Source organism: Fringilla coelebs, assembly GCF_963513975.1.
Source record: "Fringilla coelebs genome assembly, chromosome: 3".
NCBI classification, from domain to species: domain Eukaryota; kingdom Metazoa; phylum Chordata; class Aves; order Passeriformes; family Fringillidae; genus Fringilla; species Fringilla coelebs.
The window spans coordinates 60,588,663-60,615,297 of NC_140030.1; the positions used below are offsets into that span (position 1 = coordinate 60,588,663).

General features: G+C 35.9%; 2 protein-coding genes across 4 annotated transcripts; one reads left to right on the forward strand and one right to left on the reverse strand.

Annotated features, from left to right (window-relative positions):
• Nucleotides 1–5: 5 nt before the first annotated feature.
• TFB1M (transcription factor B1, mitochondrial) lies at nucleotides 6–26,635 on the reverse strand. Of its 3 annotated transcripts, none has more exons than XM_084201552.1 (8): nucleotides 26,528–26,635; nucleotides 26,114–26,271; nucleotides 24,585–24,736; nucleotides 20,958–21,066; nucleotides 19,049–19,200; nucleotides 14,762–14,881; nucleotides 3,857–3,984; nucleotides 6–1,406 (listed from the first exon to the last, which is right to left on the reverse strand). In XM_084201552.1, exons 2-8 carry the CDS (start codon nucleotides 26,244–26,246, stop codon nucleotides 1,145–1,147), a joined length of 1,056 nt encoding a protein of 351 aa, XP_084057678.1. In that variant the 5' UTR covers nucleotides 26,247–26,271; nucleotides 26,528–26,635; the 3' UTR covers nucleotides 6–1,144. The 3 variants fall into 3 exon arrangements, with proteins under 3 accessions (XP_084057678.1, XP_084057677.1, XP_084057679.1); XM_084201551.1 differs by having other exon boundaries at nucleotides 26,538–26,626; XM_084201553.1 differs by having other exon boundaries at nucleotides 26,567–26,621.
• CLDN20 (claudin 20) lies at nucleotides 10,021–10,711 on the forward strand (the record flags this gene model as incomplete). Its single annotated transcript, XM_084202761.1, has 1 exon — nucleotides 10,021–10,711. The coding sequence occupies exon 1, from the start codon at nucleotides 10,052–10,054 to the stop codon at nucleotides 10,709–10,711; it is 660 nt and encodes a 219-aa protein (XP_084058887.1). The 5' UTR covers nucleotides 10,021–10,051.

Genomic DNA, 26,635 nt, shown 5'->3' on the forward strand with positions numbered 1-26,635 from the left:
AACAAACATTTTGCTTTAAAACTAGTAAATTCATGGAAGCTGCAGGAAAACTACTATCTGATTTTGTGCACTAATACATTTTTGCTCAAAAACAGCTGTAAAGGATTCTTAAGTTATTTTAATTTATTGTGGATCAAAAATAGATTAAGTTGGCCCAGGTTTGTAAATTAGTTCATCCCTTTCAAGCATTTATTAAGATGATGTAGTGTTTCTTGGGGATGGCCTCATTAATATTTTAAGTAATGTGGAAAAGGTGCTAGTAAGTGGCAGAGGGGTTTACAATGGAAAGTAGCATTGCAAACTGAAATTTTCAGTACCTTGGGCATTTTATTTCTTTGGTTTTCATGTTGGCTTTATTTAAAGCACAATTAAGTTATTTTAATATGTTTTAGTGCACAACAGTGCAGAAGTTTCATTTTTGTATGTTTCAATGCTGTTTATACTTTATACATACATGTAAATACAAAAACAAAGCTTGGCCTGTAATCTTTTATTTGACCGTATTTTTTATTTTCTCTATGAGCCTGTACAGTAAAAGACAAATAAGTATTGTACTTAGCCATGTTTTCTACTTTTTATTGTGCTGCTTTTCTGTAGTTGGAGCTTTAAATCCCAAATTCTTTGCTTCTGCATAAATGAGAAGAGTATTAGCAGACCTTGAGGCAATTGGTGCACTTTATCCTCCCGTAAAGCCAGTCACTTGAGTGTATTTTATAAGAGTCTTGGCTTCTGGTTTTTAAATTACTCTGCACAGGAGGATGTTCCAGGATAAAAAAGCACAAAAACCCAAACACCATCTTATGTGGTCATGTCTGAAAAGTATTTTTCTTCAATTTCAGTAAAGCACTTTCATTCATACAAAATTCAATTATATCAGAAGTATTGCAACTTAATTACCTTTCTTACAACGTACCTTGTTTCTCTGTATGTGTTCTAGCCATTCCCCTGAAGTAAAAAAAACCTGGATTGCCTTTTCCCTTTTGTCTGCTGCTGAATGGAATAGAGAGATGCCCTCTCTCTCTACCATTTTCTCAAAAGTAGGTCTTTCATATCTGCATAGATATGAAAGAGTGACCTTCTTTTACTGAGTCAACACCTGTAGATCAAGGAGTTAAAACTAATAAACAAAATTAGACTTATGCTGTTACAGCTGATTTTCCTCTTCAGTCTGTTCAGGTTGACCAGTACTTCTAAGTAAACTTCTTGTCTTCTTCTTTTGCCGTAGTTCTTCTCTGTAGTTGAACACAAAAAGGCTTGGGTCTTCATCGCACATTTTCCTGTATGCATTGCACAAGTTTCTAAACTGTGACATAGACAGCTGAAAAGGACGCAGAGTTGGATCAACATCTGCTGTCATCATCAGCTGTTCTGTTCTTTTCAAGCGCCCATTTTCAGGAAACAAGGTCCTAAAAGATACAGGGTTAAGAAAAATTTCAGCAAATGTGGAGTAATGTGGAATTTAATAATAAACCTATATTAATTATGTCGCTATTTTAGCTCTGGCACTCTTAACATACCTCATAATCTGAGCAATGGAAACATATAAAGGTCCTTTTTCTGCAAATGCAAATTATGACACCATAGGAAAGCACATACATACCTTGTAGTCTAAACACATGCATTTGTTAACATTAAAAAGAGCTTTTGGATGCAAGCACAGAGCCTTCTTAGAATTAGCCTCATATTTAGAAAGCAACAACAGATTAAACTGCACAAAACAAATCAGATTCAAACAAATATGACCTTTTCCAGACTGTTTCATTCCAATAGAAAAGACAGTTATCACTTGTCATTAATACCCCAATTCTAACATCAGAAAAAAAAGCCAAGAAAGAGGAAAGGAGCATTTAATTGTCATTCACTTCTTAATATTTAGAATGTGGGAGAATGTGGCAGCAGTCCTAGATTTTGGTTTCAGCTTTGTCATTGTTCACAGATAGGCATATCAGTACATTTATTCCAGGGCTAGATGCATTAGCACCTTACTCTCAGAAGTTCCCAAAGTCTGCATGAAGAGTATTAGGTAAGTGATTTTTAATGTCACACAAAGAAATACATACTACACAGTGCAAACTATTGAAAGGACCAGCTCTTATTAGCAGTAGTTCTCAGTCTAAAATAGGCCAGAAAGGCGAAAAATCTGCACATGACTCATGAACATTTCTCAATTTTCAAAAGTTAAGAAGGGGTTTAAAATTACAAGTGAAAAATGAAACTTCTGGGATACCTGTTTGTAGTATATGTTACTTCAGACCTTTGTCAAAATGTTCCCATTAGTTCACCATCTAGGTCAGCAATGGGTCAATTTTTATTTCAATATCCCTCTTTCCTTTGATTCTGTAGTTAAAAAACACACCTGGAGCAAAGTGTACCTAGTCTTTTTTTACAGACTATGAACCATCATATAAATGTCATGAACCTCAACCCAAACTACAATATGGACTTCATAGTGCACTCTTATATTTCACATCTCAAAGCCCAGGATCCATCCACAAATATGAAGTGATTTTATTGTGTTGTTTTTATACAGTCTGTGTGATAGAGAGCCTTATCATGAACTTAACAGCTTTTTTATACACCAAAATTTGCTGTTTTTTTCAGGTCAGCTAAAGAATAAGAGGATTGTGTTTCTTAGCTGCACACTAGGGCTATGGTACGATAAGCTGCTAGGGGAATACGTGACGTCCAAAAGTTCAGTTTCTCCCTCCTTGCCTCAAAAGAATGTAAAGCAGTTATTAGCAATTTGAGATTACACAGAAGTTGGGAAGTTTTTTTTTAAACTTTGGTAACAATATTGTACATAACATAGGCTGATTGCATGTGCCTTTTGCTTGCATTGTCAAGAGAAACCATTCCTTCACAGTAGGGAAAAAATAAAAAAAGAAAGAAACCCACCACCACCCTGCAAGTCAAAAAGAAACCAGTCTAGAGTTTGGACACCTCATTTTCTAAACACTTTGAAATGCATACTCAAACTTTAACACAAATCTGTACACATTTTAGATCCAATGTCTGCACCCCACATATCAATGGCATTTACAGCCTCAAGGAAAGAGAGCCCAACAACCCAAAACTAGATGCAAAATTCTTTGTTCACCTTTAAAACAGTGACACAGAAGGCTTGTAAGTACAGTAGGGTAGTATCCACCCTAATTCCAGACTGCATCAGGGCCAAAACTATGCCCAACAACATTCAGGAAGCCCAGGCTGCAGGAGATACCTCCAGTCATAACAGCATCTCTGTCACACGTTCTACAGTGCTGAATTCTGGGGGCTGCCCATAGTAAGTCAGACACATGGCGATGTTGGAGTTTAAACAGGATCCTTGGCAAAAAGGATCCTTGGTTTCTCACATCAGATAACCTAATAAGTTCCCTCAGTAAGATACTGGGATTTTTAAAAAGCTAGTAAGAACTCCATAAAAGGTCAAGCACAGAAACAAAAATTTGACCTTTTGACATTATCCCCAAATAAGTAAAATTTCCTACAGATGATGTTCTCCTCACACTGCCATCTTTGGTTCCAGATTTTAATGCTTTCATTTTTTAACCCAATCATTCTGTAGTTTTAGTGGTTGCGTTGGGGTTTTTTCATTTCTGAGACAGACAAACTATTGAAAAGATGACCACTTTATTCTAGTGATTTTTAACAACTTGAACTGCACTAACAAAAATGCCTAAGTAATTATTACATAAATACTGTAGATAATAATCTCATACTTTTGTGTCCAGAAACCCTTCTGAAATAGAAAAATCTGATGAACTATGACAACAAATTTAAAATTGGAAGAATAAAATTAAATGCATAGCTGATTTACAAAAACATTACCGGGGAAGTTTTCATTAAAAATACTTACTCAATTCCACGGAAGCAGTATTTTCTTCTAAACTGAAAAACACTTTGAACCACCTTTTGTACCAGCTCAAACGGCTGCTGTATCTTTGGTTGCACCAATGGAGTGAAATGCACCACAGCCACATCCACCTATATAGAAAAGATAAATTTGAGTAGACATCTTCTTCTGAGACACATTACTTCTAGAGTTACCTGGCTAGGCATGAGCAACCAGGCACAATATAGGAAGGCATTCTTGCAGCAGGTAAGCCAGCTGTGCATGGTATGGAATGGAAAGATTTGCCTTAGCTTTCAAGACCCTACAGAATTTTAGTCTTAGTTATCTACATATTTCCAATTAGTTCACATGCCATCAGTACTTAGTACTTTTTACCCCCATGGCGCTTCGTCCATTTAGAACAACTTTCATGTAATCTGTAAAGTAATTAGCACTTCTGTCTTCAGATCCTTCCACAAGATAATTCTGACATAATACACAAATTAGATAATATTTGATATACAGGCTGAAGGGCAGCTGGAGAAAATTGGTATTATAATTAGAAATCAAACTCATTCCCTATATGTTTTCCGTTGCTTCAGGGCTTTTCTAAAATGTAAGCTAAGGAATTGCCTTTCAATGTATTGAGTTCTAGTCTATTTAAAGGAATGGCAGGTAGAAAAAAGTGCACCCAGTTTAAGTGACCACACAACTCTGTATTTACACTGTGTATCACAGTTCATCCAAAATTATGTTTGAACAATTCCACGAAGATAAGCTTGTATATATTCTTTTGTAGTTCTCAAATCAGACTGGTTCACAGAATAGTCACTTGTCCTGTGTCTGAGAACAAAATTAAATAATATGTACACACTTAATGTTTTTTATATGTATGTGTGTAAATATATGTATGTCATGCAATCATAGAGACACTGTATTACATAGAAACTTTCTAAATTCAGACTTCTGTACTAAAAATTAGGAGCTGGAATAAAATTCCAGGTCGGCACAACAATGAATAATGCATATCATCTTCCAACTAGATTATTAACAACAATAAAAAGGAAAAAATTTTTGTGCAAGAGCACATTGAAAATATGTAAAATATGTACAAGTACTGTACAAAATTTTTAGTGCCAGATTTTAAAAAATATTTAGTCTCCTATTAAAAAGTCTGCTAAAATGATAGGCAGTCAATGAATTTTTTAAAAAGATCTGACAGTCAATACTGGCACTCACAGAACATGAATTTATCATCACATGTGCTAGTTCTGACAGAAAAGAGACTCAATCAGACCAAAGAACAGCTGCTGCTTGAACCACAGTCTCAGTGTACCAATTGTTCGAAATAACCCAGAGCACAAGAGTACTTCAAAAAGAAAGTGTTCCTCCTCCTGCTTCAACCAAAACTGCTCATAGCAACCACTGATGTGGACATAATCTTACACAAAGGTACCATCCATCCATTTCGTTCTTTCTGTGGGAACAGCTCAGCTGTTAAGTACATCTATCCAGTACAAATGCTTCTACAACACAAATTTCAAAGGAATTGTAAAATCCAAACAATATCAGTTTTTCATGTAGACAGAACTTACAAAGCTGATCAAAAATACCAGCTAGAGAAAGGAAAGAAAACACCAATTAATGGCGCTGATGAAGAAAAAACCCTCAGCAAGTTTCCAGTGTTAGCACTGCTGATCCCAAGTATATACTACTGGAGTATTTTTCTTTAGTTGTCCACCTTCTCTGAAAGCTAGAGTTAAAAATACTTAAAATTACTGAAATATGAAGCACAAGAACTTATTTAAAAATCAGGTGACAAAAAAACTTGACATATGGAATCTTCAGTGAAACACACAAATTTTTTCCCAAAGCAGACTTTTAATTTCTCAAGTGTTCAGAGCATCTGCCTTTGCCATGGGTTGCTCCTATCAGGAAGATCACAGGCACATAGAAAAAAAAACTTGTGTTCACATTGAGTAGAAGAAAATCTTTTTGAACAGAGCAAATACATAGTTCACATGTCCAATCAGCTCCTTCAACAGAAATACTAAGGGCACATGCATATGTTTATCTACATTTTGGCCAGGAAATATAACAAGGTATTACCCCCACAAAATTAGGGGTAAGAAAACAACCATGTGGAATAACCTAGTCACCTCAATTCTGCAGAAATGCTTGTAAGTGAGAAATGAGGGCTCTTTGGGAGTTAAAGCCACATCTTGAACAAAAATTTCTGAAGAAAAAAGCACATAATCTAGATACAGCGTACAACTTCAGAGCCAAACAGCTAAATTTGTGATCTCAAGGCCAGTAGGCAATAATTTCTGCTTCTGAAACAAAACACAGCACTTCTCAGTTCCATTATAGACACTGTTTTCTTTGGACCCCAGGAAAGCTGCTTGGTTACTATAGCAACAGATACAGGGGAAAGCTTTTCATTTGTAAATGGCCACTCCTTTAAAATCATACATGCTATTTTCCCCATAGCTTTAATATGCATCAAATAGAGAGTAGAATTATGAAAGCCAATAGAGTACATTACAGCACTTAAAATACACATGTTGAATTGATAATTTTAATAGTAATGCTTTTCACCCAACCAAGTATTTTAGAAATATTTACAAAATAACACTCAAGTCTTACAAAATAATGAATACGAAAATCATTCAACTGATACATCCCAAATTGTCAATAGTACAGCAATTATTCACCCCTTACTGTTTTAGTATAACTGTACAATGAAGGTTTATGTTCTGGTAGGGTAGGAGGAACACATAAGAGAGTACAATTTAATTCACACAAGTCTGCTGCCTTGCTAATGAAATCAACACACTAAATCAGAATAAGCTTAAATGAGACAATTTTTACTAATTGTTGACAACAAAGGTCTCATAATGGGCAATGCATGTACCTTGCAACAGGGTTGTATTAAAAGCAAACCCACATATAACCTTTCCTCAAGAGGTAATTTGCTCATAGGGAACTAAAACCGAAGCAGAATATATTACAATTTCATTAAAACAGACTGCTTGAGATCATACTGAGATAGTTCTAAGCTAGCACTTTCACAATCCAAGTATTCAGTACTATTTTATCTGTCTACTACAAACAAATGTTAGGTCTAACACCAGATATGTGCAGCTTGTAGTGCAGTCTTGTTCTGATGAGAGTTTACTTTTGGCTCACTTCCAGCAGAAAACAACTATCCCTCTACACTAATAAAAATTATTTCTGTGTAAGAAGAGCTCTGCAGTAACTCCATTCACACCAGGCTCACAAACACAATCACAAGGCACCCAAAGCCAGGTACAGAACCTGTGAGTATATCACTGCTGCAATGAGCAGGACCTTTCTCCCAACTTCTTGATTTCTCACACCAGCTTGTTAAGGCCACTTCTCTGATGTGCTGCATTTACCATGGAAGCCTTACCAGCAGCTTTATTCCCTTATTCTTTTATACAGCCTTACACAAAGGTAACAAGTTAGAGGATAACCTATGGAAGGCTAAAGCTATTAGGAACAGATAAGCAAAGCCTGCAGTTAAATAGAAGTGTCCTGCTGTTCCAATTACAAATTACAATAAATTGCACCGTTCTTTTCTAGGAAATTTAAACTCCTAATAAGATTATCTGTGATTAAAAAAAAAAACAACAACTGACAAACAATAAAACTCTCTGGCTCTCAGTGCAACGTAAATGATTCTCCCCCTAGTCTGTAAGTCTACAGTTTCTTGATTCTCAAGATTTTACTCCATTTAATCACTGCTCACACTTTCCATCATAGAACCTGCATATCATTATGTATTTAGGACTAAGGGCCGCCGTCTGTTTTATTCCATAATCTCTTTGCTTTCCCTTACTGAGTGTTTTTCAAACAAAACTCATTAAACAAAGTACTCCTTTATTCTCGGGTAGATGGAACTAAGAGAGAGAACAAACAGCAGTAATGCACTTGCTGTGGAGAACAGAAAAAAAACAACATTCCAAGAAATTTTGTTAATACATGCCAATGCAGTTTCATATGAGAAGGGATAGCTGCAATCAAGAGAAACTGCATTTACCAGGACATCTACAGTGAAGAAACTCAGACCTCACAACCAGCAGTAAGTCCTACACAAACAGAAATGAAACATAACTGTATTTTTAATTACAACTGTAGAGCTTATACTTGAATTTATCATGCCTTTAACTTGGTTCACCCCATTAAATATAATGTATGGCTACCATTTGCAGCATTTTTTGTTTATGCTTGCGTGTTTTTATGTACTGATTTTTAAAAAGGAAGCAATGAAAAAGGCTGATTCAGAGTACTAATTATCTTTTTCAGAATATGAATGAGTTTTTGAATGAGCTTTTGAATGAGTTTACAGCTACCCAGATCTGTCAGTTCCTTCCGTAAAAGGAAGTTAAGCCATCTTTCCCATGGGCCGGTACAGCAAATGATATGTATTTGCCAGAACATCTCTTCCCAGCTTGAACAAACTGAAGGGATTTCAAAATAGGCAGGTCTTTGAAATAAGGTTTTAACAATGAGTAACTGCTAATATTTTCACCTTAACTTTAAGCATTTTTAATATATATATGCTGGACAGAGTAAGTACATCCTTGAACTACTACCTGAAATAAATACAATATAAAAAGATTAGGGTATAAATATATAAATTATATATAGAGAGAGAATATAGAGAATTATAATATATGTTATAATAGAGAATACCAGTATTATACTTAAAAAGTATAAATACATAAATTAGTTCAGAAATGCCACTAAAAACTGACAGAATACATATTGATTAAAATCTTTTTGTCTTATACATAATGAACTGAAACAAGGGTACAATGCAACAGATATTTTGTATTCCCCTTATTTTAATTTTATGCCTTATTATTATGGCTTTTCAAAAAAGTTCTAATACCGAAGACCAATTTTAATATCATTGTACATATTTAGAATGAAAGTCTGGATCATGCTTTCTAAGACAAAAGCCTGCCCTTTGTCTACCACTGATAAAAGACAAAACCAGCCAATTATACAGCCCCATGCAAAAGGCAAAGCAGGGTACCACTTTCTAATCCTCCTCTCGGAGATTTCAATCCACTGTTCTGCATCTGCAATCCCAACAGTCCAGCTGAGGTGACATCAACATTTTGTCTTCCCAGCTGCACAGTTATCATACTGCCCAAAATGTTCTCATCTGTCAAATAAAACTGGACTCTTCATAAAGAATAGCAAGGAGCTTTTTAAATTATCTTTTTTTAAACTGCCACTTCTGCCAGTTTTGCCAAATGGCAAATTTACAAATTATTTCAGACAGGTGACTGATTCGGAAAAAGGCACATCCACAAATGCGCTGTTTTGTACCAGTATTAAAAACATTTTAAAAGCAGAAGAAGATCACATTCACTCTTATGACTTCCTAAATACTACTGCTCTAAGTCAAGGAATGTAAATAAGTGAAAATAAAAGACTGGTAAATTTAAATAAAAATGAAATAAAATATTGATTAAGGAAAGTCAGGTGACTAATTGTGAAAATGCAATAACTAAATTCCATTTTATCCTCCTCCAAAGCCAAGATATTTTGTAACACTTATTAAAAATATGAACAGATAATATTTAAAAAACAGAAATAAGGGGTTACCTTTAATCATAATTCAAATAAGAGATAGTACAACAGTGCCCACTGTTATAAAAAAGTCATCAGACTACAGCTATCAACACACTTAAACAAGGTACATGAAGAGTACAATATATTTTATACCAGGGTGTTTTCCTACCACAATGACTTTAACTGCAACTTTCTAGTGTTCCATTTACAATGTGCATTTGCCTAGTAAGCCTGCAATTTGTATGCTATTACCAAAACCAACTGCAGTAAAGTAAGTTTTGCTTGATGGCTTGCAATCATGTATGAAAGGGCAGCAGCTCCTTTTTACAAGCAATTCTAAAGCACTGTCCATTTGCCATCATCTCTGTTCAAGTACCTTGTGTACAGCAGCTCAGCTGCTGCAGGGTCATATTCAGATATTCATTCAGATAGCTCTAATTTTAAATGCAAGCTCTTTTTGTTTGCTGATTTCTTTTCCTTTCCCCCTCGAACTTCTCCTCCCCCCCTTTCCTCCCTGTTGCACAGACGGCCACAGCTTGGCTACGAAGCTCCCAGTTACTCATTTCCACGAGAGAAAAGGCAGACAAAAGGTGACAGAAGATAACCATCATGGCATCAGCAAGCCTGCAGTTCTTTGCTTTTATTCTGGCTTTGTTTGGCGCTTTTGGGGATATCGCAGCCACCTTGCTACCAAACTGGAAGGTAAATGCAGACGTTGGCTCAAATATCATAACAGCTATAACACAGATGCAAGGACTCTGGATGGACTGCACATGGTACAGCACTGGGATGTTCAGCTGTACCCTGAAATACTCCATTCTCTCTCTCCCCGTCTACATCCAGGCTGCACGGACCACCATGGTACTGTCGTGTATCCTATCGGCCTTTGGGATCTGCATCACTACAGTCGGAATGAAATGCACAAGGCTGGGAGGGGACACTGACAGCAAAAATAACGCTTGTTTTGCTGGAGGAATCTGCTTCATTCTCGCAGGAATCTTTGGATTAGTACCAACGTGCTGGTACACGAGAGAAATTATTTCAAATTTCCTGGACCAGACCATTCCAGAGAGTAGTAAACATGAACCGGGAGGAGCAGTTTATACTGGATTCATCTCAGCAGGGTTTCTGCTTATCGCAGGTGTGATCTTCTGCTCTTCCTGTTTTAAAAGGCAGCAAGGAGCATGGATTTACCCTCCAAAGCAGCACCATTTCCCATCCACAGAGCAGGAGAGCAACGCAGGTTACAGCCTGAAGGACTATGTATAAATAACTTCTATCCATTCTTCTATTCATTCAAGGGTTTTTTTTGTGTGTTGAGTGTAGTTTGTTTATTTCAACAAATGTGTAACATAGCACTTAATCTTTCCTGTATCTGGGTTACAGTTATGCTTATGCAAGGTATTTCATTTATAGGGGCATCCACAAAAAGGAAAGAGTCAGAAAAGATATTTGCCTGCTACAAGAGTACTTTATTTTGTTGATTTTTCAAACCCTTCTTTCTGACTTCCCAAGTTACACTTATTGAAGAACAAAGAACTATTTTTAAAACATAACTGACTACAATTTATGCATCAATGTCTTGTTACAGCAAAGATGATTAAAAACTGTTTTCTGTTTAGTCAATCAGACTTTCAATAGCATATGACATTTTATAGTGTATTTTACATTTTTATCTTGATTTTATTTATGATGCAAGGAAAAAAACTCAAACTATTTGTTCAAGAAGCCCAATTCAAAGGTTTTAAAAAACGGACACATCTGCCTTTCATTTTCAATTCTAAATTGCCTTGGTAACTAGATTTTGTCAAAAAAATAAAAAATACAAATAAATCAACCAACCAAAACAAATCCACAACAAAAGCTCAAGGCTCCAAACTTTAGCTGCACTGCATATCAGGCTGAAGGATCAGCAGTACCATTCAGCTCTTGCCAAACCCAGCTCTCCTGCCCCAAACTGCCACCTGCTGCGGGCTTCATTTATTATTGTTACAGGAAAGTCTGCTAGACAGTCACCAACTGCTACTAATCTATCACTACACAGTGAATGTTAGAGATGAGGAGCAACACAACAAGAGAAATGTAACCATAACTGTGAAAACACCTGCAAACTGTAACAAACAGGGGAGAACCAAATTATCTATGTTCAAGAAACATCTGTAAACATTCTGGCTTACACTTGCTAAAGGCAGTTATTAACAGCTCAAATAACACAGTAACCACCTACTGCCTTCTACATTTCTGACCTTCTGAAAGAACTTTTTAAGTCATTTTAATTTTTCCTGTAGTATCTGTTCCAGGCCCACTCCCAGGTATTCTATTACTGTAAAATGTACTATACAACAGTGATAAAGAGACATCTGCTTCATTAAACTGCCTTATTTTGAATGATTACCTTAAATCCTTTAACCTTTTCTTTCACCACACAGATTTTTTTTTTTTTATTGGTCATTGGCAAAGTATGTTCTACCTAAATACTTCCCTAAGTGAGAACCAAATCAATAATTAAAATGGTTATGATACAGGCCTTTAAATTTAGGAATGTGATGCTGGATGAGTGTCTCAAAAATCAACTGCTACTTATTCTGCATATTTATACACAGCTTTCATTTCCTGCAGCACTAGTCTGAAATTTGCTAAAAGACCGTGAAAGGAGCCTAAACATAAAATGTTTGGTATGTAGGAAAAAGATGTTTTATTACAGCATTTGGTAAAGTGGACTGTTTTATGGACTTAAGATGTAAGTAGTCTTTAATCATAGAAAGTCTTCATTTTTCACACACAGAATGGCATTACATCTTGTCTTTATTCTACTGTTACATACCTATTTTGAGTTTCCTATATTTTAATCAAGGGGCTTGACTGGTCCTATTTTTAATGCAACTATAAGCAGAATTGCAAAGACTTCATCATAACCAAAAAACCAATTTCTTTTTTTCCTAGACAATTCTGTGTAGCATCATTCTCATTAACCAAGAAATTTTTATGTCTAAACACTCATAGAAGTGTTGAATAATATTCATGCATTGAGCAAATGAGGTAAACAACTCCTTCTCACAAACAAGCATCTCCACATTTACAAAGGGGTTTGACATGACACTAAGCCGTGATCACTACCATGTGAGTTGATTATAATTTTTTGCAAACAGATTTAAGAGGCATTTTTACAGGAGGGTGTAAGAAAAAGATAATAATAGCATACCATGAGCACAACAAAAAGTTCATTGGTTACATATACTGCAAATTTTTCTTCCTGAAACTTTATATAAAGTTCTTCATACAGCTATGTACTTCATATAGCTATGAAACCAAAATCAAGGATGGAGCCATTTCATTCACACTACACTGCAAGGGCTTTCCAATAAAACAGATTCTATGAGAAAAGGTAGCATCTAAAACCACGTCAGTCTACAGCAGAACAAGGACAAAACACAGGATCAGTCTACAACAGGTGTGTGAAGGAAACAAAATAATAGTGAAAACAGGTGCCAGTCCTGTCTGAAAGAATTCTACTTTCTGCTTTTGCAATATAAGCAATACTTGTTTTAACTCAAAAAATACATTACATAAAAATATGCCTGCTTTTAAGTGGTACTGCATTTTTTATTCAACAGAGCACCAACTCCCTCTAAGATGCGTTTATACTAAGATATTTGTCATAACTCTGTGTGTTATCTCTCTTGGTCAACTACAGCCTTTTCAGTACAGGAAAATGGAAATATCAGTTAGAATTTCCCAGTTCTGGGACACAGTCTGCACAAGACTTTTAACTACATTAACATTATTACTACTCAAGTTGTACCCATCACTGAAAAATCCTCACCATAAAACTGGAATTTTAGCCTTACTTAAAACTATTTCACATATTTGACAGTGAGAGGGCATCCTGAAATTATTATGGGGAAAAAAAAACCTAAGCTAAAACCACAAAGCAAAAAATGAGATTTCTTAAGCACGGTCATTTTCTTTCACAACAGATTTCTGTAATTTAACATGTTTGAATAGTTACTTGCTCAAAAAATACTAACAGAATTTTAAGAATTTTAACAGAATTATACCCAGATACAGGCCTTAAAATTCATTGTGATAAATGAGAAAATTACCTTCTAAAGTTCTCAAGAGATATGCCAGAAAAGTAAAAAGGACCAAGAGAGAGAGACTGATAAAGGGGAAGGGAGATGTAATGAACAGCTGAACCAACCAATTTAAGAGGAACTTTTAGAAGCTGCAAGTTCACTTCTGAAACAGAACAGCAGTTTGACAGGACAAGTAGTAATGGTTTTAAACTCCCAGAGAGCTGATTTAAATTAGATACAAGGAAGAAGCTTTTTACAATGAGGCTGGTAAAACACAGACATGTTGCCCAGAGAGATGGTGGATGCCCCATCCCTGGAAACATTCAAGATCACATTGGACAGAGCTCCAAGCAATGTCATGTAGTTGAAGATGTTCCCGCTCATTGCAGGGGAATGGTACTAAATTACCTTCTTTGCAACCCTATATACTTCTATAAGCCTATAATTTCCACATGAAATCACTTAAAGTCAGGCACAAATTTTTACCAAAAAATCTAAACCAAAACAAAACTAGCTTCTTGTCTAAAATATGGAATTATTTCTTAAAGTTTTATTCCTGTACTCATAATGGCTATTAATAAAAACCAGTGGCAGTAGATAAGAAGACAACAAAGAGATTTTTCTTTACTCACTCAAGAACACATAAGAGGGAGAAAAGATTGTTACTTTTTTAAACAATCAGTGGGATACAGCTGACAAAGTGCTGTAGCAAATAGGAGGGAGTAAAATATGCTAAAGCTGACTGGGGTGAAACATAAAGATTATAGACATGGTAGAATTAGAGATGTTTGACAAAGGTGACAAATGAAAAGCTTTTCTTATCACAGTTTTTCAAAGACCCATCAAATTCTTAAGACAAACTCCCAAACTGCTTATAAATTCATATGGTAAAATAGCAGCCTTTCGAAAAATACTCCAATCCTAGCAGACTATCCTGACATTAAATCCTAACCTCCCTCTCCAGAACACCCAAAAACAGAACACCCAAAAAAGTATGCTGACCTTGCAGATAGGCTTGAAGGTCAAAGCCAAGTTCTGAGGAACAAAAAAAAAAAAAAAAAAAAAAGGCACTTTCTCAGAATCAGCATGCCTCATTTACATGAATACATGAATTTCACATCACTCCACTTCGTAATACGAAGATGTTCAAATAGTGCAGCCAGCAATGTTCCTTAGTGAAAATAAGATACATTGCTTGACTGACATATTAACAAAACCCACAAATAAATACAGGAAAACCTACCTCTGGCTTTGGAACAAAGGCTTGACCTGGAATTATGAAACAGTTTTCCACAGTGCAGAGATGCTGAGCCATGATGGACAGTCTGCTGCGTTGGTTACTTCCCGGATTAGCGGTGAGTCTCTAGGGGAAAATCAAAACATGTACCTCAGCGATACTGAACTGACCAAGTCACCAGTTGTATTAAAGCTTGATTTTCAGTATAATCAAATTTAAGAAAAAGACACCAGTTAATCATTAAAAACTTGTATCAAATTGCCTGCTCAGTTAATCGGAAATTTTCTTCTCCAATATGGCAGCGTTTCACTAAGATACCACACTGATTTACAACCTCAGTCCTGCAATCAAACGCACGTGAAAAAGAATTCCTAGAAATTCTGCAGATCTAAATGAATGTCAAAATTTTTTATGGCTACAAGAGAAAACTAAAACTATTCTGACTGCAGGATTCAAAACAAACCTAACACCAGGTGACAGTACTTACTCTCACAATCCTTTCCCTCCAATGTTTCTGTATAAAATATTATTACTTTTTTTCTTCTTCAAGATGAAACAAAGCTCCATAAACTCAAGATCGGCTAGAAACCCAAAGTTCTTCATAATTAACTGGTCTACTCTTACAATATTTGCCAGGAAGCTAGGTCTACTTTACATAAATTCAGAATGTCTAACAGCAAGAGCATTTAATACTTAAAACTCAATTTAAGTATCCTTTGATTTTCCCATGATTCTTTTTACAAAATAGTAGCCTGGACAGAGGTTTCCTATGCTTTTGTGACCTGGCAAGAAACACATTTTACTGTGTTTTGTTTGCACAAACATAAGTGAAACAAATAAAGCATCTTGTAAAACAAGTCTCAAATTACAGAAGTCATTTCCCTAACATGCAAAAACAGAATCATGATGATTCATGTTCTTATTTACCAACACCTCAATAAAAAAAAAACAAACTGATTTGCATACCTGGTAATATTTGTACAGCATGTAGCTCCATATGAAAAGCCTACTCATAAAATGCTGCCATGCTTATTAAATTTATGCCTGAAAACGAAAAGTTAAACCAGTTTCTGAAGTTTCACATTTTTTCAAACAACTCTTCCTAAAGGCAGTTCAGCATGGAGCAAATAAATACTTTTCAATAACTTTTTTGAAAGAATAGTAAGAGATTCTTTTTGCCTATGCCAGCATTTAAAGCTACCTTCAGTGTTGTGTCAGAGGAAATTAACATTCTCTAAAAAAAACCGAGACTGCAAAGTCTAACAATGCAATCTGACACGCACTTCCGTAAACTCTGCAGTGGAAATGAAACTGACCTAATGGCAACACTTGTAGCAGTACTTCCAGTGCCAATTCAAACAAACCTATCTTTACTTCTCCCAAACCAACTAGCAAGTCTCAGGCAGTAAGCTCCTGCTTCTCAATTACAGAAGGGATAACTTAACATCTGGATTGTAACATCTTAAACCACTTCAACCACAGCAGCAGGAACACACTAGTGTACAGCACCCATGCATGGATCAGCCAGACAAACCCCCAGCCATGGGCAGGGACAGGCACAGCTAGGTCAGCTTGCTCAGAGACCTGCCCTGCCTGACCTTGAAGGTTTCCAGGGATAGGGCATCCACCCCATCTCTTGGCAGCCTGCTGTAGTGTTTCACTACCCTCATTGTAAAAAATTACTTCCTTACGTCGAAATCTGCCTTCTTTTGTTTTAAAACCATTACTCCCTGTTCTTTAGCAACAGATCAATTTTAGAGTAAGTGGGCTGCAAGAACCTGGCCCAGGATAACAGATTTGACATAAAGCACTGAAGAATTTGGGATAAAGCATAAATTCTTATCCACAAAGTGAATAGGAATTTTACAAATTTAAACTACAAAGTAATAAAATTATCTGCTTGACACTCAAAAGTGCTATTTTTACAGATGTAGGTATTTGGCCTTATCTTCCTTAACAGGCCTTAGATTCAGCATATAAAATAACTGCTGGTTGTCATCAGCTTTAATCAATTTATTTATATCATATCAGAACACAGTGGGCTGCAGTAGTAGGTGTCTAGTGACATAACTCACACCAACATTGCTGTGCTACAAGGAAACAGAAAAGCAGGAAAATACAAAGAGCAAGAAAAGGCAAAGCTATTTACTTCTCTGTTATACTGGCAAAACAAAGTCTGACCATTAATAAAAGAGTACATTGCTTCACTTTCTAATTGTTAACATCAAGTTGTCCTAACTAATTTTAAAGCACATCACTTCATTCCATGATGCATCTTATCCTTTCACTGAGCTTATGACATATACACAGACTTTCTTTGATATTTAGGCTCTTAGCTTAGAAACATCCAGGAAGGACACCAAATTCCCCTATCAAGACTATAAATCCAGAGATACACAAGATACCAGTAGCAATTCTCTATTATCTGCATTACACTGTTCTCTCTTTCCTGATAACTGACTGCGCCTGTACACAACAATTTACACTGGTTACCTTTAGGAACTCCAGAGGGACAGGAGAAAGAACAATGGCTCTGTGTCTTTTCTCCTAATCATAAAATAAAATAGTACCTTTAAAACAATTTCTTTTCAAACCCATAATGGAAATGCAAACAAAAAACCATGAACAATTTTGTCTTTGAAGAAGACCTGTGCTGAAGAAGACTCAAGAGATCGCAAAATGTAAACTCAACAATTAACACTGTTTCACTGCATGACCTTGAACAACATACTCCATTTCCGAGTGTTTCTAACTCCTCAGTTTTTAAGTACAAGAGCTTAAGTGTGCATGGTATTTTGCACCTAACTGAGCTATACTGGGTGCAAAAGAACTGTAATCTGCATGCCACCATTGACATATGCAGCTGGGTACAGCAATGTAAAGCACCTAACACTGCTCTCACAGCGTTAGGTGAATTTTTGCTGTCACAAAACTATGCATCTTACCTATCATCACTCTGCATTTTAAATCACAGTCCATTAGCCTTGTTCTGTAACAAGGCCTAATCTCACCTGACATGAAGGCCTTCTGAGAAACAGACCTGGATTCTGTAATGCCTGAAACCAAATGAGCCCAGAACTGAATTAAGAAATCTGGTTTATTTCATACCAAATGTTTGTCCCTAGTGTTCTTTAGAGCCACCTACTGGAAATACTTCTTCAATCTTGATTGCAAGGTTAGGGCAATGATGGCACAGTATGGTTTTCTTTGACCCAAAAAATGACAGTAGACATTCCACTTGCATATATAATTATTACTAATTTTCACAGAGAAAAAAAAAAACCAGCAAAATTTTCCTATTTGAATTTTTACTTTGAAGGATTAAAATTAAAAGAACATATACATTGAGGCTGCACAGACAAACACAGCAGTAATAAGAGGGAAATTCCCTTTTCAGGCTGATGTGCAACTCCTTTTTTTCACTCTAAATGCAAGTGAGATGCTTGTTAAAAGCCAGACTGCTTCCATAACTGCAAAGCAAAAAAGCTTTCCATTCTCTATGTTTTATATGTTTCATGCAATGTCAATAGAAATAAACTGTTAAGTCAGAGAGCACTGTGGAGTAAGTCAACCTAATATCAACTGATCTGACATTAACACTACTACACTGCAGATCAGTCTGGCCTTCCTTGACTACTAATACAAAGCAAAACATCAATTTGCTCTTGGACTTGGGGTGACAGAAGTCAATAAAGGCCTTTTTACACACACAAGAATGGCAGAACACATTAATAGTTCTAATATCAAGCCTCATTCAAGAAAGCCAATGCCGATTTCCATGGTCTTGGGAAACACCCCCTGCGTCTTAAGTGCCTCAGCACAAGTGGAAATAATGCTAACCTTCAATTTTTCCTTATTTTAAGTAAGGTGTTTCTTAAAAATTATCCTACTAAAGAGAACAAAGAGAAATATAAGTGTATTTCTTGAGATGAATGAAAGGTAAGGAAAAACAGATTGATGACGCACTGCACAAATGACTGAGAGAATAAACATATTTGAAAACAGAATAGTGCTGTGCAATCTATTAATGTAAAGAAATCAGACTACAAAAAAGAACAGAAAGAGTGTCTTAATGAAATATAACCCTGCATAAGACATTAAAAAAAATTACATTCTTGTGAAAGGATCAGAGTAGACAATTAACACATCAAAATTCATAATTTATAACCACATAAACTAAAAACTGAACTAACCTTTTTCTCTCTTTTCAAAGTCAACTAAGACAGGGTTTGTAGCTTTAAACAAGATTGCCTATTAACAATATGCAAAATTGAAAAAATGCCAAAATTTTACCTCCCCAACTTCCTTTTGAAAAGTCAGCGTCATCTGTGTCCTGCCATAAATAAAAGGTCCATCCCTTTTTGAAACATTCTCAAGCCATTTGATGATTAGAGGAGTTGAAACACTGAAGGGCAGATTCCCAATGATATGTATATCTGGTGGTTCTGTTGACATTTGACAAAAGAAAAACAGCTGTGAAAAAGTTTTGGGTAAGATTTTGTCAAGAAATAAAACCGAAGAAAGATACATGCCCATCAACCTAGACTTAAAATATGGAAACAATTTTTTATCATGCCACACCAAAATGATACCTGTCCATTTATATTCATCTTACACTGACAAAACTGCATTATTATTCTCAGTACTTACTTGGAAAAAAGTAGTTAGGTCTGGTTCTCATTTACAGTTAAACAAATCAGTAGCTTTCAGATGATTTTCAGCTGATGAGTAAATTCCAGCTAAGCTACTCTAGAACAGTAAAACCACAAGAGAGTTCCTGTAATTTCAAACTATGACTATTAGGAACAGAGTAATTAGCCAGACTCATACTTTTGCCCAACACATCCTCCCAGAGGCATTTTACTGAGTCCTAACAATCCTCAAATCAACTACCTAACTCACGCTGGACAAGAGCTCTCCTTCTGTATAGAGCCCTCTGAAATCAAAAGGTAATAAAGTACAAGACTTAGCAATAAAAAGTGGAACCTGTTTTTCAGTTATGCATCATAACAGTATCTGTTCAGGTTGTACAACACAACACAGGGATTTCAGGAGCAGGGATCCTTATGTCTAAGCGGGAGTGCAACAGAATCGGGCAAAACCCAAAATCCAGTGTGCTGTTTCTTAGATATGACAATGTTTAATAACATGAATAAGAGATGGCAATATCAAATTCAAGCTGGTTTTCTGGCACACTTTACCTATTAGCACTTTCTAGGCTGTAATATTTCTAGTCTACCTGTGGTATTACACATTTATCAGAGATGATGGTTTTTGAAACCTGACAGTTTTTGAGATTTCCATATGGCAATAATACAGAAAAAAATTATCTTGCCTCTAATTGGTCAGCTCAAAACCAAATAGTGACTCTATGTTCAAGCAAGGTAAATTTTCAAAACTGCACTACACTCCCGCATGTCCATTTTATCATAGTTCGTTCAGTGAAGCACTTACCTTTTCCAATGAGGCAAATACAACATACAATTTTTCTAGGTGAACATAATGTGCCATGGTCTTTTATGTCCTAAGTCAGAAGGCACTTTACTGTTCTTCAGGCATTGCAAAGAGTGACTTCACCTTATATTAATACATTTGGAAAAGGGGACTGGGAGGTTATATCTGATTTATCTAATAGTATTACATGTTTTGAAATGGAAGTTAAATAGTGCCCTATTGCAATCTCACTTTAAAAAAAAAAAGGGCAAAAAACCCACAATCCTGATGAGATGCTACTTTTGCCAAAGATATCTAGCTGAAACCAAAGCAATGAGAAAAGAAAATTTTTGAAGGCAAGTTTTCCAAAAGTTTTGAAGCAAGTTACAGAAATTTCTTCAGTGGAACAGCGGCGGTGGTGTTTTCTGACTTCTTCAAAAAGAGGAAGAAGCCAGGAAGCGCACCATTTGATCTCCTTTCAGGCTTTCCAGAAGTCATTCCTGTACAGTCAAGACACTCTAAGGTTAATAACTGCAAAGCTCCTCAGCTTAAACCAAGATCAATGTCACACAAATCCCACTGTTTTGTATTAGAAAAGGAAGAAAGTTCTCTGTTTTCTCTAGGGAAAAAAAACCAAACAGTTGTCTCTTTATCTTCAACATGTACCAGAAGAGAGCAACACCAACACTCAGTGAACTTCAATTTTTTCACCATTTAAGACTAACTCAGAAGCCCTAAAAAATGAAGTAAACCAAATCCAAACACTAACCATCCTCCCAGTTCTTTTTTAAGTGCTTTGGAAACGCCTTCTCCATCTTATAGGTCAGGATATCTCCATGAACAATGCGTACTTTTCCTGGAGCTGCTTCAGATAGCATCTGTTTGTAAACAAGCAAGCAGTGAGTGTTAACCAAACTGATTTCCAGTTTCAGCCACTGCAGGAGTCAAACTATTGCTATATATTAATCTTCAATATATAACAAAGCACAGTAGGAGGTAAAACTGAGAACACTATTAGTAAGCATTTACTTTCAAAAAGCAAACACTAGATATGGATTAATGTGTGATTCTGTAAATACTTAACTATACACATATGTAGAATTCTTGATAGAGAATTCAAGCTTGAAAAAACCAACAACAACAATTAACAAGTCCCAGGTCACTAGCAGGACCTCACCTGATTTAAGAAATAATGTAAGCAAGAGGTTTTGAAAGGTTTTTAGATCGATTACCTATGAAAACAAGGGCTCATGTTGTTTATTCTGTTTGCCCCACAGCTTTAGGGCCTATTATCCAATTTCAGCCATTTGTGATACAAGGCTGAAGAAATAGTAATTTTTTTCTTTTACACGAAAAATGTGGAAGAGATTCTTTTTTAATATTCCCTGTAGCAGTTGACACTTTTACCATTAAAAAACAAGGAATCAACTTACAAGATGGAAGGAGTATCTAGCAGCAGGGAAGATCTCAATAATTTCTATCTCCCATCTCCCTGGATATTACAAAATCATCTCCATTGTCAGCTTCTGCAGCCCACTTGCACAACTTATCTAGTATTTAATAAAGGCTGATATGCAAACTGAGCACTGGCTGTAGTTTGACAACCAATTCTTTCATTTCTGCTGTCAGTTCCCATAATCAAAATTAGTTAAGCTTTTCTAATGTTGTACTAATCTTTTCTCTTACACTGTGAAACTATGCACAAACAGCACAATTTGAAAGCAGTGGAGACTTTTTCAAAGATGACATTTGGAAATATCTATTGATCCTATAAGACAATAATGAGAAATAGCTTAAAGAACAACTTTGCTTTTGCACAGAAATCCAAATTCATAAACAGTTAAGTGTCAGTGGCCTAACTGCCAAAATAAACTGCTCATCATTGTTAGTCCCATTTTCAATCTGAATGATGTTTATATGCTCAGGGGCACAAAGAGCTTTCACAATTCTTTGAACCAAAAGAAAATACTGCTTTCTCCTACTGTTCACATAATGTTGTCATGAATTTTTTTTGAGTAAAAGTTTAGTGTTTTTAATTATCAAAACAGCTAAGTTTTATGTAAGCTATAAAAGCTTAACAAAAAAACCAAGTGTTCAGACATGTTTTAAGTGCAATTATTTCCAAACAGAAAAAATAAAACTAATCTCAATTCCAAACCACTTAATGGACTTTTCAGCATTACACTAGCAATTATATGACATACAAATTCACTAATCTGCCATGGTTTGTCAAACCTTTCTTTGAAGCTGTTATAAATGCTCTAGCAGGATTATGCTGAAAGATAATGTAAGATTAATAAAGTTAGAAAATAGTGTCATTTGCTAATAACAGTTTTCTTATCAAGATTGAGTTTAGGGGCTGCTGAGTAATACACTTTACATAACTGGGAATTGCATTTAATTTGTGACCAGAAAATCATTGTCTTATTTTTCTAATTTGAAATAAAGACTTGGAAACCCTGTGAAGCCTTTTTCATTTGAAGGGAAAATGTGTGCAGCTAACACAGCTCCAGGAGCTGCTGTGCATCAAGGACACCAGCCAAGAGTGTCCCATCATACAGATACTCTCATTCTTCACACACAAAAGGGCACAAAGGAAGCATAAGGGGCATAGTTCAAAACATGAAATGGTGTTCTTGGAATAACTTAATATTCAATATACTCTCTTGCTCCCTTTCTCTCTTTATCTTTCTAGCCTAAAAACTATTAGGGCATATGGCATAGAGAGGTTGGGATTCTTTATGACTGAGACAGAACTGACAGATGCTCAGCTGGTGTAAACTTTAACTCAGTACACATATGTTCTTCACTGTATTTCAGTTCTGCAGTAAAGAATATCCCTGCTTCAGTTTTGTGAGACATCACAGATTGAAAAACAGAAAAATGCTGCATGCTTTACATCAGCGATTTCAAAAGTATCTAAGAGACATTTTAAAGTAATAGTCCCCAGTTGTTATTTTCATCTCTGACATTTCCCCTTATTCAAATCTCAACCATTTTATGAGCATGAGTTTTGATAGCTTGCTTGGGAAACCAGAAAAATTATTACAACCCATATTATTAGAAAAGAAAGATTCACCGTTATGTATCTTATTTGTATGGAAAAAAAGCAATACCAAATTGAACACTAATGGCTGCAACACATTTCTTGCTCATTCACATCCGCTGTTACTGAGTTATACCACCTCTACATTCAATAACCTCATTCAGACATTCACTTCTACTCTGAGGAGATTGGCAATTAAAAATAATGACTAACATTATGGCACTTGAACAGTAGAGATAATTACATACCAAAAGCTCATTTTAGATGCCGAGAAGTATACTTTTATTCAGATAAAACTGTTGCAGAGGACACATTTTGGAAGATCAGAAAAAAAACATCCAAGCACTTAAAAAGCTCTCTTAACTAAAACAAGCGTCATTTGACCTCAAATTCGCCCCAGCCCTAAACCAGTTCTCAAAATCTAAAGCAAAACTACTGATTGCCCCCACTCAATTAAAAACATGGTTTCACATTTCATAGGACCAATAGGGCATATTTTATGTTATTAATGGCTAACCCCCCAACGACTGAATTACGTGAGCATTCAAGTTTCAGGGTATAAGCAGTTTCATTCATACCTTATATTATTTTTATCATATAAAGAGATAATAGCAGTTCTCAAGTGAACTACTTATTTATTTTCACTGCTGATTTACTGAAAAAGACACAGTACAATTTAAGGAAAGCCCTTTGAATTGCTTTGAGATTGCAGAGACATAAGAAAACAGTCAAATTTTAAGATTTTTTAATTCTATTTTTCTTGCTGGATTTATACAGCCAAATTCCATAAACATCCAGCAACACAAGTAGATAGCATTTGAAAATGGTAAAATGATTTGTGAACTTATACCAACTTTAAAAGAAAGGAAGAAAAGCTTAAGAGTGTTTTTTTTGAAAATGTAATATAGATGCTTGCTTTATTCTTCTCTACCTGGATGTTAACTAACATTGACTGTATTAACTGGAGACATGCCTTCTCAATGTTATAAAGTATAATTATTAGGATTAAAATGAAATATGAGACCACATGTAAGGACATTACATTCAGCCTTCAAATTATGATTTCACCAGCATGATGAAATGCACCTGAAATGTCTCAGCCTGAAAAAAACCCCACAAAACCAACAAGCCTTCCTGTAACTCAGTTGCAGGAAAAGGTCCTAAAGGGCCTATGAGAAAGCAGGAACAATGAATTGTCATACAGTGTATCTTCAAGAAAATTATTGCTCTGGTTTCCGCCATAGAACCAAACCTATTTTCAGTGCTGAGACTCCAACAAGACACCTGTAATCTCTCTAAGTTCTCAGAATGTTCTTATTCAATGCTGTGGTTGTATTCTCCAGTTGGTACCTGCAATCCTGGAATAAATCGAGCATCTTTTTCAATTAACAGGAGCTGTTCAACACCAGCACTGAGAATGGACCTGGTAATTCCTCCTGGCCCAGGGCCCACCTCGCAAACATGGGCATTCTTCAGCTCACCAGCCTGTTTCACTATCTTGTCTGCAAGACACAAAGACGATACAAAGCCTTTATTTTCCAGGAGATTCAGCTCACCAAGATAACCTCATTGTTTACTGTTACAAGCACAAGCATTCTTATCTTAGAACAGACATAAACAGTGACACATCCCAGTTAAATCATCACGTACCCACCAGACTGCACAGAATTCAGATTTGCTCCATATTACAAGATATACTGAGCTATTTAAAAAAAAAAAAGCTATTTTTAGTTTTATGTCTTTAGCATTTATTGGGCTCATTACAGAATCCTATAAAAAGAGAATATCACTCATCTGTACACTAGCAGTACTACTGTGCTGCAAGCAAGCACTTGCGTCCAAAATCCTAAAGTCTCACTACTTGTCCTTTATAAAGGTATTTCACTACAGCACCTCTATTTCAAGGCAATTTAAGAAGTAAGAAAGATACAGTAAACCTCTTTGAAGATTATATTATGTACAGAGCAATTTTATGAGAGAGAAACTGGACTAAATGAAGAGCTGGAACACAGGCAACTGGTAGCTATAGAAAACAGGGCAGTTGAAAGGTGAGGAAGGAATACCAATATGTAAGTGAAATGATACAACATTAGGAAGTATTACAGACACTAAAGAAGACACTGACAGAAATTATGCTGCTCAGTCCATGATCTCTTATGTTTGCAATAAAAAATATCTAAAGACCTGTCTGCATGTAAAGCTCTACTAAGGGCATGCAGACATCTTTATACCGGGGTAGGAGTCTGGTTGCTCAGGAAGTGGAACTGAGTTTCATGTTCTGAATTTTTACCAGTCTGAATTGTCAAAAAAAAATCAAATCATTAGCTACATGGAACTGCACTGCACTTCTAAATGCAAAATCTAGCCACCACTGTGCAAGTGAAGACACCCACCCCAACTCACAGAACAGTGCCAGCTTTGTCACCCACTGCTGACACAAAGCTGGAAAAACTGAATTGCTCAGAACAATGCAACTGGTTCAAAAAAGCTACACATCTGATAAACTGAGACAAATGACTCTCCTATCTACAGCACAGAGCAAACTCTAAACTGCTCGATGTGTCACATACTTTCTACGATACAGAATAATCTGAAAAAAAAATGCTGATTTTTAAGTCAAACTTATAAAAGAAAATAGTACCCAAATGATACAAGTACTACTTTAGTTTTGATTTTTTGTATTTCAGTCAATAACCCATATTTAATTTAGGAATATAGTTTTAGAAGAGGTCTTCATTATAAAGGTTTACCATTGAGCTGCCATTACTCCGACAAATGCCATTGTGCAAACATCGTATCTTTAGCTATATTCTGGATTCTGACAAAAACTGTGATACATATTCAATGTTAGCTAAAAATATTAGAATAAAATATTTAACCTGTCAATCGCAAATCCAGTAGAAAGTTCTGGGAAAGCTGTTTCAGTGCTTTAAGGCGAAAGAGTTTAATAATCTCTCCAATAGTTGGCAGGGGAGGCAGACGGAAAGCTGCCACCTTTCCTGGAGCAGCCATAAGACAAAATTCTCATTCCTTCCTCCTAGGGAGATACCGAAAAGATTATTCTATTACAGACAACGAATTAAAATTAATATTAAAAGCACTACTAAGCTTACAAACCAAGGCGTGATTTACAAACCACTAGAGGAGGACTAAACTCCAAACATCACTACTTTGACTTCTGCATGCCGTGTTTATGCTAGGCACGCATGCGGGGTATTTGGGCAAGTCCCAATTTGCAGATCTGCCAAAGCCTCAGGTAAAGCCAAGCCCTCTCACAAGTACTCGATGTCAACCTTTCATTACTTTAGAGAAGCGCCAGTAAGCAGAATGACCTCACGGCACCACGCAAAGACAGAGCGCGTTTAATTCACGCGTCCCTGCGGAAGAGCGGAACAGCTCCG